This window comes from Vigna umbellata, chromosome 1 (genome assembly GCF_029865625.1).
Source record: "Vigna umbellata cultivar VRB3 chromosome 1, Vumbellata_1.0, whole genome shotgun sequence".
Taxonomy (NCBI): domain Eukaryota; kingdom Viridiplantae; phylum Streptophyta; class Magnoliopsida; order Fabales; family Fabaceae; genus Vigna; species Vigna umbellata.
The window spans coordinates 45033218-45052137 of record NC_142165.1 but is presented as its reverse complement, the minus strand read 5'-3'; the positions used below and the strand labels follow the sequence as shown (position 1 = coordinate 45052137).

Genomic DNA, 18920 nt, shown 5'->3' with positions numbered 1-18920 from the left:
TTAGTTAAAATAATCAAATTAGGGGTAAGTAAGGCTCCTACATGGTTTGTATAATGTTGAATCTTGACTGAGCAGTTAAAAGATGTCAAATACAAAGCTGAGTCAGATTTGGTTTAGAAGAAATTGTGGTTTTATTATTATTTATTTTTACAAAAAAATTTATTTGAAATATTCTTAAATTTATTTAGTATTTAATGAATATCTGGATAAAAAGGAATAAATTAAAATAGAAAGTAAAAAAAAAAAAACTAATAATTACAATAGCATTCATTTTTGAAACATAGACTCGGGTAAAGTTCTATTACATGTTGCAATTCAAAGTTTAAAATGGCTTGGGGAATGCTAAACTTCAAAATAAGAATAATAGTGTGGAAGGTAGGTACTCTTTGTTTGGACATTCAAATAATTGCTGACTTTGATTTTTCTAGGCAAGGAGAGGCTTAGAGTAACCCAATTGATCTAAAAGATAATGTTGCATAGAAACCAGAAACATAGCTACCATGCCACTTCAGTTTCTCTTACATCCACAAGGTGGCGACTGATGAAGGTTAATAGTTTGTGTGGAATGGTTTATATTTCTTAAGGTCAAGTAAGACACCGGCCACTGAGCCAACAGCAGCAACAACTGAAACAATAAGGCAGGCCACAGTAAAAATTTTGAGGCTAATCCATCTGTTACTCCATTTGGGGATCTTCTTCTGTGAGATATACATCTCCACTGGAAAGTACACATTGAGGGGCCAAAATCCCAATGCTCCAATCACTCCCACGACGTCATTGAAGAATGGAATTAACATGGCTACGAGAGTTGTAAAAAGAACATACAAAGTCCTCCAAACTAGTCTAAACATTTTTAGTTTGTATGGGGGGAAACCAGGGATTGGAATCTTTAACTCCCTTTCAAGGTTGGGGCATCTTTGTGTCACCCCTTTCTCCACAAAGGCAAAGAGGGGTTGGGAAAACACTTGGCATGCTCCCACAAGGTGAATTACTATTGCAGCATTGGCAATGTCTACGAGCCAATATGGGTTATAGAAACCAAAACCAGTTAGCAGATTCCCAGGTGCGGCATCTCCAAAAGCAGCATACCCCGTGCACCCACACACCATGTAAAATACTGTCGTCACTGTAACACTTACCAACGAGGCCTTCTTCATGGTTTTTGCTTCAGAAGGTGGAGATTTTATGGTGTCCTACACTCACCAAACTCTACCTTACTAAATCATAAACATTCCTTTTTGAAGGTTAAACTTTTCAACTCAGTCTAAGTTTAATTTCTACAGAAAAGAAAAACTATAAATTTTTGTTTCTACACTGTATGTAAGTTAAGTTTTTAGTACCTAATAACAACATCAAGGAAATTCTTTTATAAAAACTATTACCAAAACTTTCCAATGGTGATAAACTGTAAAAAGAAAAACTAAGTAGAGATTAAAATTTCAAAAATTATATTTTAGCACTGTATATCCAATAAACACTCACTTTGACAACTTTATTGTAATAATATAATATGTTAAAAAAATAATTTAAAAAATGAAAATATTGTTAAAATACTAATCTTATTAGTTGTGAATGATTTTTTTATTATAAGTGACTAAAATATCAATGATCTTACAAACAATTTAGCCTTTTAAACTAAAATTAATGTAAGAAGAAGAATGCTTTGAGTAAAGAAATAGTTTAAAATTTTAAAATTAGCTGGTTCTTCGCTTTAGAAGGGTATACCTGAATTTCCACGAGAACCACAGCATAGGAATAGGCAAAGGCTATGTCACCGAGAGCTTGGGAAGTCCTCCAAATTTTCTGGGACAATGACACAGATCCAGTGGTTATTCCAGTTAGGCTACCTCTGAAGGTCCCCTCTTCTGTTCATCAACCATTCAAAACTTATGACTATGTGATCTTACGTTCCCACAAAGATATAGTATATGGGAGAGAGCATTATGAATAATATAACCTGCAACTTTGGCAATTCCAAGAGAGAGACCAATTATGGAATAGGTGAAAGACATTATTGCAGCAACCGTTGAGAGCCACCATATTTGGTCAAAATCGGGAATTTGAGAAAGGACAATCTGGGTTGCACCAAAAATGATCATGTATAGGTTGCTGTTCGTGTGACATGGGTTTTTGCCCCCAGATTGATGGAAACAGTTTGACCTTCTAATGGCCCTGTTTATCAAAATAAATGAAACTTAAATCATCACCAAACTTCATAAGATATAATGCCATTTTTGTCACAATTATGAAAATATGGGAACTTTATAGTTTTTATGTAACCAAGTTTGATCAAAATAAGAATAAAAGTGTGCAGAAAATGATGAGATAAACTAACTTATGATTAACTGATTAAAATATATAATACTGAAATAAATCCTGCTTGTAGACTTCATTCATTCAATTACAAGTGTAAATCTGAGCTCACATCATGCTAATAGAAGCTGCAATTGTGTATCCAATTACAATTCCCAGCATAACCAGGTACTGAAGTATCCCACACAACCTAACTTTGTCTCCTCCTGCAAAATACATTATATTTGCCTGTTATCACTTATATATTTTCTACATATCAAACTTTTTACAAGTACTGAAGAAAATTATCTGGATTTTCTTCACAAATAATGTTTAGTTTGGACAATACACTTCACATACATAAGTAACATCAATTTATGTATTTCACTAAAAAATATTATAATGTTTTTATGAAAATTGGAATTTGTAAGTTGATTCTAATAAGTTTAATTAATTTACCTTCTTCGTATGAATACTTATTAGGAAAACTATCTAGGCTAAGCTAATGAATCAGATGAGTTTTTTTATTGCTTAATTTGGGTTTAATTTCTGTTACATTAAAAATTATTTGAGCCTGGCTTTGTCAAACGTTAAAAGGACAAATTCATTTAATATTATACCAGATATATGGTTTGTGAAAAGCATTGAAATAAAGCTAGATACCCTAGTGTATAACAAACAAACAAATCATGAATGTAACATGCTTATGGTTCTCACCTAAAGTAGTATAGAATCAATGACTAAAACGTTCTTCGTGGGAAATTATTTACGCTTGATATGCTGTTAATTAACGAGTAGATTTATTACAGTACAGAATACAAAGTTGGCGAATGAACATTAAATCCTGTTTTCTAGGAAAAATTCCCTTTTGTTTTTTGGGTAATGGAAGAAAGAGCATGTGCATGATGAGTTATATTAAATTCGCCAACCCTAGAACATTCCCTCTCTTCTAACAAAACAGTTCACAGTATATAACATTAAACTGCAGAGATATCTGTCTCCACTCAGTTGAACACAGACAAGACATGTGATTATATATTATGGTCAACATGTGCATGCACACATCCACAGGCTTATGTTATTTGTGAAAAGAGTATTTGAATGCAAGTGTTACCAAGAATGGAGCGAACTGCGTCCATGTAAGTGTAGTTTCTCTTGCCATAATTGGGGTGTTCAGCACGATAACATTGAACCAGCAATGATGAACTATAGAAGGTAACCAAAGAGAACAAGAGCATGACAGTAGGACCGGCTATCCATCCTAGCTGAGCTATGCCCCAAGCCAGTGACAGCACCCCAGATCCTATCACTGCAGTTATTATGTGCGAGCTTGCAGTCCAAACAGTTCCTGTCTCATCACATTTTTTCGTTATATATTTTCATATCAGATGTGCTTTTTCTGCATAAAAAACTAGGGTATTGTCTTTTTGTTTTTTCCTTTGATGTTCAAGGTTGTCGGAGACATGCATGTATGCGTGCACCAAAAGTATATATATATATATATATAATCAACAATGTCATCTGCAACGTAGTAAAGGTATATTTATCTTCAACCAATTCAGAATCACCTTCAGTGTAATTTTTGAGTGATTATCATGTATGGCAATTCAATTCATGATTGTATATAACGATATAAAATATTATACATTGACAATGAGTTAATTTTAGTTAAACTTTGTAATACTGTAATATTGTTCATATCAGATGAAGTAGTGTATATATAATTCTGTAATATTGTAGACAAAAGTGAAAGCAGCTTAGAAGAATTTCGTACCGGTTCGTTTGAGACGACCATCATCATCATAGTGTTTGGAGTAACTCTCTGAATGCATAGCCACATCATCTTGGATGCCATAATCTTGAAGGTTGGTTGTGGCTGCATTTTCAGGCATCTGAATTTGGTGAAATAAACAGATACAAATAGAGGAAATATTTGTGGAAACTTTTTATAGTAATAGCAAAAAAGCTTTGTTTTTGCTGCTAAAACCACCCGTTATGAAGAGATGTGTTGGTGTGTAAGGGAGAAATGAGGTATTTATAGGGGGCTATGATTTTGAGGAATCAGATAAAGGTGAAGAAAATATGGAAATGAAGATGAAAGATATTTTGGTTGCCAAGAAAGATTTAAAAAAATAAACTTTTATGTTTATTTTTTCATTTAATGTTGTGGCTCAAAATTTAAGCTTACAAATCATTGTTAGAGAATAATTAGTGGGAAAATTGTTAATGATGTTTGAAATTGAGTTACTATGTTGTATGACTTTTGTTAATTGTTTGGCATTTGAATGTACATGAGAATCTGAAAATGTGGTCCACACATGACACATATTCGTTGCCAAACATTTCATCAAGCACATCAAGAACATTTGGCTTGTCAATTTATTAAAAAAATCATAAATTTATTATTATCATCTCATTTTGAGTTTGAGGTGATGTTAATAGTTTATGTAATTTAAATTAACGATGAAAAATATCTAACTTTTTAGTATTGTGTTATGTATTATAACTATCTTTTTATTTTATTTTATTTAAAAAAAGTGTTATATTGATGTTTTTAGTATGTTGTTAAACTTTAAAATGAGATAATTTATTTTACTTGTGTATTTGTACAATATAATTTTTCTTTACATTAAATTCGTGCACAACCCATCTTTATATGGAGAGAAATAAAATATTCAATTAGATATACATTCAACCATAAATAATAAGAAGACAGTGTGATATTTGAGTCCATCTTATATAAAAGATTTATATCATCTTCATTCAAAAACCTTATAATAATAAATTTATGAGTGTTTATTATTATATGGTATTCACATTCTTAATTATATTCAATATCAGACTTAAACTTACATTAATTTAAATTCTCAATTTATATTTAGATTATCAACCAATAGTAATAATAATTACTTTAATAACAATTAACAAGAAAATAATACTTTTTTTCTATCAACATTTATAGTTTGAAAATTATCACATCATTGCTTATTTATATATAAAAACTATAGCTAAAGCATCAAAACAATAATCACACGCACATTCTTTCAAGTGGAATGGGATGGCATATTCATTCGAAAAACATTTGAACAAATGTGGCTATAGATGCAATTTTCTGTTATTAATAAAAGATGATAGAATGAGAACACATCTATAATATTATCTGAAAAAAAAAATAGCAATGACATCTAATATATATTTTGTGGCAGTTAATGACAAATATGTAACTTTTTGAATACTTTTTTTTTTTAAAAAGAAAGGTAAACAGAAAATAAATGAATTTCGCTACCAGTTAAAAAACCTTGATGCCTAAATTAAGAATCAGATATTTTTAAGAATTAACTGAAAATAAATTTTACAAATGAATTAATTTAGATTATAAAATATTTTATTTCGGTTTTTTCTTTCTCTTAAAATAAGTGTAACCTACATTGCAAAAACTACCTTATAATTTACTCAAACTGGTATATAAGAAGATGATAAAATTAACTTCACATTCTTTATTGGGTTCTTGTGTTAATTGTAAAGCTTATAAATTATGCAGAATGTTTTTTGAAGATATATATAAAAAAAAAGTAGAGCTATGTATTCCTTTCCTACCCTTTATCTGATGCACATTGCATAGGAATCTAATTCCACTTTACAACCTTCGATTTGGCCAAATCCAAAATCAATTTTATTCCTTTTTCTTTTCTTTTCTTTTTTTTTTTCTGATTGTTCGCCTTGTATTCGAATATCTTTTTAATTACACTCAATACAATTTCTGTAAGGCTACAAATAAGATAATTGTTTCTTGATATAATTTTTAGAAAAGTTCATTTATTTTCTGTGTTAGTTTTGTTATTTAAGATGTTTCATATTTATCACACTATTCATAATATGGTGAAATATTTTTCATATATTTATGACTTTGACCAAGTTAAAATAAGGGAGTACTTCTCTTGTTTCTTGAAAACAAAAACACAGGTAAATATTTATGTGATCTTCTGTTAAAGATAGATTTATAAATATACTACTATATTAAAATGATTAAAATCCCTTTTAATTTGTTTTGGAATACGTGTGCATTGTTTTGGTAATAGTTAAATTGCTCTTTATATATAGTGATTATTTGAACTTTTATGAATAAATGAAATGGATTTCTTTTATTCATAACATCCATATCTTTATATATTTATGGAATATATTCAAGATATTTATAATTAATATCTCATAATATAATAATATTTTTAAATTCTATAATATTTCTAATATATTATAATATAGTATTACATAATATAATAATTATCTAATATATTCAATGTATAATATTTTTAATGTCTAATTATCTTCAAGAAGTAACAGTTGTTTAATATATATGTACAGCATCTCACTCCCGAAAATAGAAACGGAATTTTAATATTCAAACTATGAAACTTAAAGCTCATAGTCATATTTCTTATTTACTATTAATCTAATACAGAATTTTACTCCAATCTCTTACTGAATTCTTGAAAATCTTATAATTCATCTAACAAATATCTCGAGAAAAGAAAAAAAAAACAATTTGTGTAAGCCAAATCTGTTGACAAATCGTATTTTTTTTTTACTTCTTTAAAAGTTGGACATGTTCAATCTCTATTTTCCAACTTGAAGCAAAGGGAACTTTTAATAGATTATCTATATAATTACTCTGAAAATATTTGTTAGGTTGTTATATTTGATCTGATTTAGCCCTTGTTCACTTGAATAGATTTGGGAGAGAGTGATTGAATAGATTTGAGAGAATTTGAAAATAAATTTTTTGTTGTTTGTTTGAGTGAATTTTGGAGGTAGGTGAGAGTAGATTTGGATATCATACTACCCATACCTAGTGTTGTCAAAATCCAGCAAGCAAATATACAAATAATAGTAAGTAATTAGTATCAAACATAATATGAATAACAAAGACAGTAACCAAACTGTGGAGTATTGAATGAAATATCACCAAATAAACATTGTAAAGGATGAAATTAAGGTGGAAGAAGCACTGAAAGTTGTTCCTAACACGTAAACGAAGCCACATAAACAAATTTCACTCAAATCGGACTTAAAAAACGCAAGATAGAAGTAAAATAGTCTGGATGAAAAATTGATGTGCGCGCTGGGCACTGAAGAAGAACATTGAGCGCTGACGGAACTATGAAAATTTCTTTTTCTATCTAACATTCATTCCTAAATTGATCAAACCTAAGGCTCTAGATACCACGTGATATGGAACAACATGCCTAGATAGAAAAGAACCTAAGAACTAAATAAGAACAATTAAGAAATATAATTAACAAATTGAAAATGTAATAGAGAAAGAGAGAAAACTTATGAATTGGAAGACATGCCACTTGAAAGGATCCAAGATAAATGTCAAGGAGGATTTCCACTTGTTCTTCACAAGATAAGACTCAAGTTCAGACCAAGAGACAAAATTCTATCTCAAAGAAGTAATGCAATTGAATGCAAAACACTATTCATATTCAAATTTAAAGGTGTACTTACAAAAGAGACCTTAGGTTGCTTATATAGCACTAGGAGATGAAGTAGGTGAAGAAAACTAAAGGATATAGGACTTAGAGGCCTAAAGAAGTAATGCGATTGAATGCAAAAGACTCTTCAAATTCAAATTTGAAGGTGTACTTACAAAAGAGACCTTAGGTTTCTTATATAGCACTAAGAGATGAAGTAGGCGGAGAAAACTAAAGGATGTGGAACTTGGAGGTCTACAAGTCTAGACAACAACTCTCAAGATTGTTTTAAGTCCCACATCTCTTCATTTTACAACCTCCTAGGAGTATATAAGCTACCTAACTAGTTTAAAGATCAAAATTAAAACTATATATGAGATAACTTGTATTACAAGCAACTAAAAGGATAAGAGAATTATTTATTCTCTTTTTTCTTTTAAGTCCAAATTATGTGAAGTCTCACATTATTTGCACCTTAAAGAAAAGAAAAATATATAAGCTTATTTACAACCAAACTAAGAGAAAGAAACTAGAAAGACAAAATACATCAACATAAAAATTTGACTAAATTATATATATATATATATATATATATATATATATATATATATATATATATATATATATATATATATATATATATATAATTTGGTAGGTAAAGAACAAGTGTATGTAAGATCTGTAGAAATCCATACAATGGTGATTAATGTGAGAAGAAGGCATCATAGCCCTAACGGGTGTTAAGAAGAGGGAAACCCTACTTATCACATTCTTACTCAGTATCTTAAACGAGAGTAAGAACAAGTGTGGGCTCGAGGCCCACATTGCATGCTTGTCTCCTCTAGTAAACCAATAAAGCACATAGGCCAGTGGGCTCAAGGCCCACATTGCATGCTTGTCTCCTCTAGTAAACCAACAAAGCACATAGGCCAGGGCAGGAACACACCCACAACAATGTACATCTAGAAAAGCCCACTTCCGTGGAACATGGCCCCAACCCATGTTCGTGTGAAGGACACGCAAAACGAGCGAGTAACATTAAGTAAATGGAGATCAACCTTGAATAGGCTAAGTCTAGAAGAGGGACAAGACCACTCGCTGAGAAAACCAACACGAATGTCACTAGCTAAAGCTCTATCAAACGCAATGAACCAAGCTCATTCTTCCTTGTTCTTGAGGACTAGACAGTGTTAATGAAATGACATTGCATTTGCTTCACTTGAGGTTCCTTTTTCTAGACACAAAAACAAATAAGAATGTGGACATTGACAACGATACAAACTGAAGCATAATGTGTTATAAGTTATTATCCTAAACATGATTTAGAGTTCTGATACGTGTACATGATAACTGAACCACAAAAATATAACAAAAACGATGACATGAAAAAGGTTGAATATTCATAATTTATTACAATTAATGATATAATGACATGTTATGAGATTGAAATGCAAGATAAAAGATTATCATATACAATGAACAAGAATGTTATGCTAAATCTATAATGTACAATGTGTCAACTTACATGGGACACACTTATTTTCTCCAACATGTACGCACTTACTAGATTTATATTAACTTAATTTGTGTATATATACACAATTTCATTTATTTGTACAGGAAACTACATTATACATTTTATAAATTTCTATTTTATTTTAGTATTTATTTTTGCTATAAATGATGAAAACTAAAATAATAGATTTTTTTAAATGATTAATAAGTCATAATTATCCGGTGTATGATATATAATTCCGTTTTTTCACATAAATATATACAGTAAGATAATGCTTTTTTACGTGAAAATAATAAATAATTATATTATAAATAAACAACATTTGATTAAGTACACGAAATCGTATAATTTTAATAAAAAAATATTTTACCAATCTCGTTATATTGACACAAGCTATTTCAAAATAATAATAATAATGATAATATAAATAAAATATAAAAAAAAGTTGTCGAGTAATAACTCATTATAAAAAGTATTAATATATTACATCTATTTTAAATATATTCACTAGTAACTCATTATTCTCGCTTAAAAATTGAGCTGCCTACGTTGTTAATTAAGAACCAAAACAAGTAGCATATTATACTATAAACATCCTTGTGTAAATTGTACTAAGTAAATGCCACTGATTATTTCATATATACTTTATCTGCGTAAGAAAATTTTAAAATGAAAATAAACTTAAAATAAATAAAGCATAATCATAATACTAAAATAAATAAAAAATTAAATGACATACTTTTCTTCACTCTTTCTTTTGAACGCAATTTCGCGTATACTTATACTGACTAAACAAAATCGTTTATCTAATTCACATAACAGTTTCTTGTTGTAATTTTGTTAAATTTTCCTACTTTTTTTAAAAAAAATCCTAACTTTACTTATGGTCTAAATAATATAAATCAAAATATCAACCAAGTATAATAAAGAGCAAAAAACAAAGTTCTTACATGAGACTTTATAAAATATGACATAGATCATCTACATAAGACAACTGAGATGAAAATATTGTTTTTAATAAGTAATACATTTATTCCCAACAAACCTTATCCACAATAAGTTTTTCATTGGATGTTAAAAGTAACATGTTATGTTACCCTAATGTCAAGTGAGATGCAAATAAATATTCATATAATCCAAAATTGTAAACCATAATTAATTTATAATCTTGAATTGTAAATTAAGAATATTTTGTTATGTTCTCTCAAAATTAAGAATGTTCATTATTATAAATGATTCTCTAATAAAAAAATGTACAGTAATGATTAATATATCTATAAATAGTTATACATACGCAAATTATGACTTGAAAAAATTAATTCACACTTATTTGTGTTATGAATCTATTGTGATTGTATTTCATAACAAAGCCACTTTTATGTAAACATAGAAAGATTAAATAAAACAAGGAATAGTTTATTTCTAGTTTTCTATCATTTATTTGTTATGTATTTTAGAAACATGTAATTTTCTAGGATGTAAAAATATATGTATATCAAATGAAGTGGTACTGTATTATATTTAACTTCAATCTAAGTATTATTTAAAATACATAATATATTATAATAAATAACATATTTCTTCTAAAGTAAACAACATTCATTTTTACATATTTCTTTATTATTACAACAAATTCCTAAAGAGTTACCAATCCCAATCAAACTTGGAAGAAAATACATCTTGTATCAATTGATTCTGTATGAATCTATGAATGGCACAAGAAAAAATTTCTATCCTGCCTCAAGTGTGTTTCTCTTTTTTCTTTTTTTCTTTGTATAATTTATAAATTAAGTTTGGGAAATGGTTTAGTCATCCGTATTTGTAGTGGTAACCGTGTTGAGGGAGATGTGAAGAGGATTCCCACCTTCTTCTTCAAACAAAACCAAAACATTTTCAGTATCTTTGAGGAACGATCCCGGCACATGGTACCTGTTGCCATCACCTTTTCATTTACTTTTGTTTTCTTATATAATTCTTAAGTGCCACAAAAAACTTATCAACATATATAAAATATTTTTATTAAACCTCATCACCAGAAGAAAACGATAATTATAGTGATATGAAACTTAACTCATTAAATGATATTATTAAAGTGTTATAGGATTAGATAGTCATATTGAAATATTAATAAAAGAAACAACCTAACAAGCTAAATATATAAATAATATTATTTGCTTGTTTTAAAATAAGTAAAAAACTACTGAATATTTTAATAAAAATAATAACTAAAATATTTTATAGAATAAATGAATACTTTATAAAAAAAACCTTATTTTCATCCAATAATGAAATTTAAATAAAAAAGAAGTTGAACAGAGAAAAAACAAATGGGGCACGATTAATTAACTTACAGTATTTGTGAAGGCTGGTCTTTAGAATGGTGAAAGGAGATCCAGTATCGACCAATGCTTTGTCCATTCACCCAAACTTCCCCTTTTCCCATTGATTCAAGATTCAAGGCAACACCCTCATCACCCTTAGCTCTATCAAATGATGTCTACAATATGATCATTATCATCATTAGCTTCTACATATACAATTCCCTTTTTATGTAGAACTTGAATGGATATATTTCTTTTTTATTAATTAAAGAGTTTACGCAAGTTAATTAGTTTCCAGGTAAAGAAAATGGTGTCATCACTCACACGGATTACAAAAGCTTATCTGCAATAATTACCTTGTACCAAATGAGATTTTGATTGGAAGTATTCCCTAATGGACCCCATTGAACAGCGTTACTACTTGGTTCATATATTTGTAATTTCTCTCCCAGTAACCCAACCTTTAACATACAACACACAAATCCAACTTAACACATGAACATGTCTTCATGTTCTTTAGAGCAAAAAGGCCTGTTGTTCCAAGAGAAAATCACATAATATGAAAACTCAAGTGGAAAAATGAAGATAAAACCTGATATCCCCATGTAGAATTGGTCAGATCGAAGGACCCCTCACTGCACTGAATTTCCACTGTTGTTAAGCCAGCAAATCTTCGTTCAAGAAATGCTCCTGAATCCTTTTTGATTAACCGGTGTCATACAATTATAAGAAAATAAAATATTCCTTGCTATTAAAAATAATTAAGGTTTTAACTTTAAGGAAAAAGATGATTAAAAATAATAATCCCTTTCTGTAATACAGACATTGAAACATTACCGGGAATCCAACCATAACGCTTAGTATGGATATATTGTTTGTCCCTTTATTCAGTGTTAGGGGGACCTCTGTGGTGAATGATTTCACATCGTGATTTCCATGTGCCCCTCCTAGCACATGTCATCAACATATATGAGATCGCATACATCATAACTGCAAATCTTTCGGATTTTTAGTTAATATGCATATTTGGATGATATCATCATTTACTTTTCATTGTTTATATTTAATAAGCACTTAAAAAAATTTATCATTAAACAACCCAGACTCTGTTCACTCTTTTACCCTTAAAATCTGTTTTCTTTATTACTCTTGTTCTCTGGTATTAGAAAAAAGCTTCAGAGGGTTGACCTTTAAATAATACCTTTTGAGATATATATGATTTAATACTTACCTAGGTATGTGTTGTCTGCAAAAGCATGAGTAACATGAGCTGCAGACTGAATATTGAGTATTGGTTCACTACAAGAGAAATTATTTTCAAACCTGTTCACAAAATCAATTAGTTTCATCATTAGTTCGAACCAACTACCGAGTTTACGAATTAGATCATCAATTATGTGTTCAATATATCATAAGGAATGTGCAATAAATATATTTCAACCCTCTCGTGAGAAACCAAAAAAGGGGATCTATAACTTACCTTAGAGTATACCATAGATAATCTGATTTGTGTTTGGTTACATTCATTTGCTCAAGTAATGTGTTTGATATTAACGAAATCTGGTCAAAATTAGGGATGACATCCTGAAATTGCTCCCATTTTTCCGCTGAGCTGAAAGTTTGAATTGGACTTATGACTCTTCTGTTGCTCTTTGTATTTACCTAAACATGATATAAATAAAACAATAAAACAAAACAGACAAATTAATCACTAGATTAGTCGTCAAGCATAGACATTTTTAAAGGTGGAAGGTGTCAACTTACAGTTGCGGTATTGAAAGTTACATTTTGACAATCTGGTAATATACTGATTGACTTTGGAGGCAACTTGTATGATCTGTTGCGAAATTGGACATCAAACATATTCACATCATCATTGTTTACAAGGAAAGCAACACACTTCCCTTCTTCTTCAAAAACATAACCCTGATTGAATTCAAAACAAATACCAATAAAGGGTTGGAATCCAATTAGTGAAAACAAACCTAATACGTGGTAAAGAGGGAATGAATAAACTAACCTCCTGCCGTTGTCCTAAAGAGAAAATGCTCTGCTTTCCTTCCAATAAAGTGGTAGAACAGGACTTGATTGCTGCATGTAACTCCCTGAGATGTCCCCACTTGGGTTGTCTTAACAAACCTAATGCAATATATACATACTTACCATATTCATCAAGTTTGGGGAATTATTAACTTTCTATACTTACCATATTCATCAAGTGGAGCTTGATCATAATAGGATGTTATGACATAAGCAGAGGTTGTTCTCCCCAAGTTAGTTCCGCCATGGTACTACGTAAAACACGGTAACTTTGAAGTTATTTTAGAAGATTGATAAACTGGGTGAAAATTTTAGCTTTATCTTAATTGGAGCTAGCTTTCCAACATTTTATGGACATAGAGAGGAGAAGGATACTATTAAATCATGAGTTGAATATGTTAATATGGATACCATATAGTAATTGACATAGCTTCCATTTTTTCTTGCAATAAAAAGTGTGACATGGAATGCAATGTCTTTCGCAGACCTTATGTACGCCTCACCACCATAAACTTGATAGCTTCAAAAGAGAAGAATCAAGAAAAAACAAAGACAAAAAGAAGATTAACTGAGCTGATGAATTTAAGATAAATGAAAACTGATGATGAATTTAATGATTAATGATATGATATCAGCAATGAGATTTCTGTTCTGTTATTTAACTCGGAATAGCTCATGTGTGTATAGAATCAAGGAAGCATACAAAGAAGTCCAATTCTCTGTCCACAATGCAGGCTTATTGGGGGAGTTCGGTCCTGTAAAAGTTTCTCCACATTTCATTCCGTTGCATGTGTTAATCTGCGCATTAATGCAGAACTAAAAAATAAAACCACAAAAAAAAATGAAGCTCCCAACAAATTATTGAAAAATCTTTTGAAGTGTTTCACTTTCTATTTTTTTTTTAAATAAAATCTCTAAATTTTTTTTTCATCTTTCAAATTTCAATTCAAATAAGGCTGCAAATATCATCATAAAAATACAAATCAGTTGTTGTATAAATGAACTAAATTACATATTCATGATAATATATAAGGATTATATTGTAATTTAATATAAAATAAACCTGTACAAAATGAAAAAGGGATGCAAAATGCATTTATTTTTGAAGAGTTTAGTTAATTCATTTAAAATCAGAAGAGAAATTCATATTTTTTTTTACCTTGACACTAATATTTCTTATTTTTTAAAATATAAAAATTCACTTTTTATATCCATTTTATATTCTTGTGTGTCAAATGAATATTTACACAAATGAATGTAAATATGTGAAACTTTACTATTATTCATGAATATTTAATGAAAATATAATAATGACTTTAAGATTCATTAGTTTTTATTAAATAAGAAAAAGGAATTTCTAATTGAAAAGACATTAAAATAGAATAATATTTTCCAAAAGTAATTTTAATAATTCTCTTAAATTAAAAAAAAAAGTGAAAATCTTGTGAAGTGAAAAGTAGGGCTGAATGGGACTAACCACTGGATCAGGAGCGTCAGTTTGCTTGCACATAACCCAGGGCACGCCAGTCTTCAGGCCCAGTGCCATTTTTGCAGCCCACTCAACATACTGTGATCCATCTTCTCCAAATGCTTTTTCCACGTTTTGATATTCATTCTCGATCTTTATTTTGTTTTTCATGTTCATGATTTAATGGAAAAGAGTAAGGTCAGGTTTCCGTACACTACATTATTTATTTATTGGTCGAATAAAGCATTTAGAGGAATGATACCTGCGACAGTATAATTGGGCCTCCTTGAGAAGCATATAAACCCTCTGATTGCATCATGCTTACTATTTTTGTCGTGAAATTTTGCATGTACATCTGGACAATGAAAATACTTGAAATATAGTACACGAACAATACTTATTATAAAAATGTAAAACATTAACGTTATATTATACTTACCTTGAATGGTTCATTGTCAGTTCGGTATACAATGCCGGGAATATCATGTAACCAGAACGGAAATCCCCTGAAAGAAAATCACTATTAACATTCAAACATTAAAAGGCTCAGCTTTTCTTAACCATTCAAAGATGAAAGATAGAACGAAAAGTACCCATAAGTCCATTCACTTTCAATGTAAGGCCCAATCCTGAGGCACACATACAGCCCTTGAGCTTGGATTTCCTTTATGAATCTCACCAAGTCATATCTACCACTGAAATCATACTGCCGTATGTACTACTCCGTAAATACTTTACTCAAATACCATACTCTACGTACATGTAGTGAAAACTTGAACGTAGTCATTTAGATAGAGAGAGAATTCAGAGAAATTATATGTATAAGGACCGATGTGAAAAAGAGAAAGAAACCTGTCCGATTTGGGGCTCGTGTAGATTCCAAAACACATAAGTCTGAATCACTTCGAGTCCTCCTTCTTTCGCTTTTGCTATCAACGCTGGCCACATCTGCAAAAAAGGTTGTCAGAATTCTTCTTTGTCTTTCTCTCTTATTCTTTTCTGGCAACTAGTGCGCAACAACTTATCCATCGAACATGTTTTTCTGTTAATTGATTCGAACCATAAAACATTCCAACCTAGTTTCTATTGTGTTTGCTACACCTTAGCTTACTATTTATTAACAATCCATTAGACTGCCATGTCAGGCTCCATAATCGGTACTTGATAAACCCAGTAAACCATCCAAAGATACCTTTTCTCTGATTTAAAAATCAAAACTATTTTTGACAATATTTTTTTATAATATTTTAACACCATGTAATCAGGTTTATATTAATGTTTATAATTATTATTATTAATTATAGAATAATTTTAAACAAATCACGTATAAATAATATTAAAATATTATTAAAAAAATATTAAAATATTATTAAAAAAATATTATCAAATATCATTATTCTTAAAAAAAAAACATTACTTTCTAATTAGAATAAAAGGTCAAAATTGTAACACTGGAGAGTATTATAGAAGATAGCGGGAAAGGAATAAGAATAAAATGTCATAAATAAGTATCCAAAATAGTATTTTACTGTTTTCTTTATCAAAAAAATACCTTATTGTAATATGAATTAACAAATGTTTCACATTTAGTTTAATTGGTATTGGATTCGGTTTTCTTAAATAAAGTCTTAAAAAGGAATAATCTTATTTTAGTTATTTAAACTAGTTTTTTTTTTGTCAAATGTGATTTATACTACTACATTATTAATTTATTTTTTTCAGTTACTTAAAAAAAATAATGTTGTGTTTGAATATGCAAGTCCACTATTTCCACATTAGTAAACAGACGGATATGTAATTAATTGATGTGTTTGTTTCTATTTATTTGTGCTAATTTGTAAAAACAGATGTGTAAGAGAGTATATTGTTTCTAAGAAAGATCATAGTACATTTTATTTCAAATTACACTGTAATTACTATATACGTGAAAGTACAAAGTTGTGAAAACAGTGGAGATTCATGGTGCAAACAACTTGTGTGAGAGTCTCATGGTCTTGGAGCAAAAAGAGAAGGAGTTATGTTGACTTCTCATGGTGCAACTCATAGAGGGGAAGGTGTAGTGTTCCCTGTCCACACACAAGGTTCTTCAGATGAGAACCTTCTAAAGTTCATTCTTCCCCATATACAAGTATGATTTTGATTTAATATCTACAAAAGATTTCAAAATTTGGAAAATGGAATTGATAGATTGTATTAAGTAATTTTTCATTATTTTAAGTTTAATTTATTAGATATGTATTAATAAATCGTATTTTATGTTAAAACTTATTTCAATTTACTAATGTGAATAATTTTATTTGTAATATCAAATTTAATACATTTTTTTATTAACAATAATTTAGATAATAATATACAAATTATACAAATATACATTTTAATATAATTTCCATTATTTAAATTTATATTTATATTAAATGTTTACATAAAATACAAATTATAATTATCTGTTCTATCAATTAAAACATTTTTTAATGTAATCTTTCCATCCACTCACGCTTCCTTACATTCAGTCCCGGTCCAATCACTCTAAACTTCTCTATATCTTTTTTTACCTTGAATCCAATACCTTTAGCTTAATTCATGATTATGTTCCTAATACAGTAGAAGTATCAACGTAAATCAAGAGCCAAACAAAGCACATCATAATTAAAGCCAGTTGTTTAAGGCCGTCTTATCAGAAATCAACCCTCCATTAATTAAATATGGAGTCTTTCGCTTTAAAGCCTGAACTGTATTGGACACATAAAACCAGAAAAAGTCTGAATTCTGAAATGTACCCAAGACTGACACTGAAGTATCTTATAAGAAAAGCAATATAAAACAATAAAACCTATTTATGTTCAACCAACAACACCATGTGCTTTTCATGACATTGTGTTAAGCAATTCATTCTAATTAACATATTTTGCTGATAAATGTGGCTCTTAGACAAGAATCAAAAACACCCTCTTGAAGTTTCTATGGTGAAGTTCAAATCTCACTACTATTCGACTATCATTCTTCTAATAAAAAGTTTAATTTCAGCTCACAAGACAAGCTACATGAAACTCAGTAGTAGAAGAAGATGAATGAATTGCATGAGAGTGAGACTGAGACTGAATGAAATACAGCGTTTGTTTCATTGGAAGAAATGGCAATGAAAGGCATTGTAGAATTACCTGAGGAGTGCTGCGAGGATAGTGAATGGAACCTGAAAAGAGTATTCTCCTGTGGCCATCAATGATAAGGGATCTTCCATCATATGTGACCTCTGTTTCAAAACCACTATCTCCCATTGTTAATGTCAACGACCCCAGCAGCAGCAGCAGCAGAATCACCACCAAAGCCACTAAATTTTCCATCTCCAATAACTGTTTTATCAGAGACTTGATTCTGCAGTTCTCTTTCTCTGAACCCTGTCAGATATTGCATATATAGTAATGTTGTTTACATGCAACAAATTATGTTACAACTTCAAAACCTTTTATGGGTGACATTGCCACCAAGAAAGTATGACTTTATAGAAATTAATGGGAGACAACCAAATACTGTACTAACCTTATCAACGTGGCCAAAATATGGCAATAATGAAATGACAGGGACAGCTGCAACAACTCCTCTTCTATGCAGCTGTTGATGTAACAACTCCCTTTCTTGCCAATACTCTGATTCAATAATGCAAGTATTCGTATAAGGTTGTCTGTTATTGTACAAATTATATGTTGGCTTACATTCAACCACTTTCTTTCAATTTAAAATAAATGTTTTTTAAATTACTTTTTTTAATATCAAAGTTGAAAAAATACTTGTTTAAAATAAGTATATTAGAC

The 18920-nt window shown here is 29.7% G+C and overlaps 2 protein-coding genes and 1 pseudogene across 2 annotated transcripts; all 3 read right to left on the bottom strand.

The window, feature by feature from the left end:
* Nucleotides 1-185: 185 nt before the first annotated feature.
* Nucleotides 186-4263, bottom strand: LOC124834404 (amino acid permease 3-like). Its single transcript, XM_047309080.2, has 6 exons — nt 4067-4263; nt 3407-3640; nt 2426-2519; nt 1958-2172; nt 1726-1865; nt 186-1193 (listed from the first exon to the last, which is right to left on the bottom strand). The coding sequence occupies exons 1-6, from the start codon at nt 4182-4184 to the stop codon at nt 549-551; spliced, it is 1446 nt and encodes a 481-aa protein (XP_047165036.1). The 5' UTR covers nt 4185-4263; the 3' UTR covers nt 186-548.
* Nucleotides 4264-8281: 4018 nt separating this feature from the next.
* Nucleotides 8282-9111, bottom strand: LOC148205480 (uncharacterized; annotated as a pseudogene).
* A 1744-nt stretch (nt 9112-10855) lies between these two features.
* On the bottom strand, nt 10856-18557 carry LOC124834401 (beta-galactosidase 6-like). The gene is made up of 18 exons (XM_047309077.2): nt 18270-18557; nt 15964-16059; nt 15705-15817; nt 15551-15617; nt 15374-15466; nt 15121-15264; nt 14347-14441; nt 14055-14163; nt 13810-13894; nt 13624-13742; nt 13368-13529; nt 13084-13265; nt 12835-12926; nt 12441-12550; nt 12196-12300; nt 11960-12064; nt 11634-11779; nt 10856-11211 (listed from the first exon to the last, which is right to left on the bottom strand). The coding sequence occupies exons 1-18, from the start codon at nt 18450-18452 to the stop codon at nt 11088-11090; spliced, it is 2130 nt and encodes a 709-aa protein (XP_047165033.1). The 5' UTR covers nt 18453-18557; the 3' UTR covers nt 10856-11087.
* Nucleotides 18558-18920: the final 363 nt, after the last annotated feature.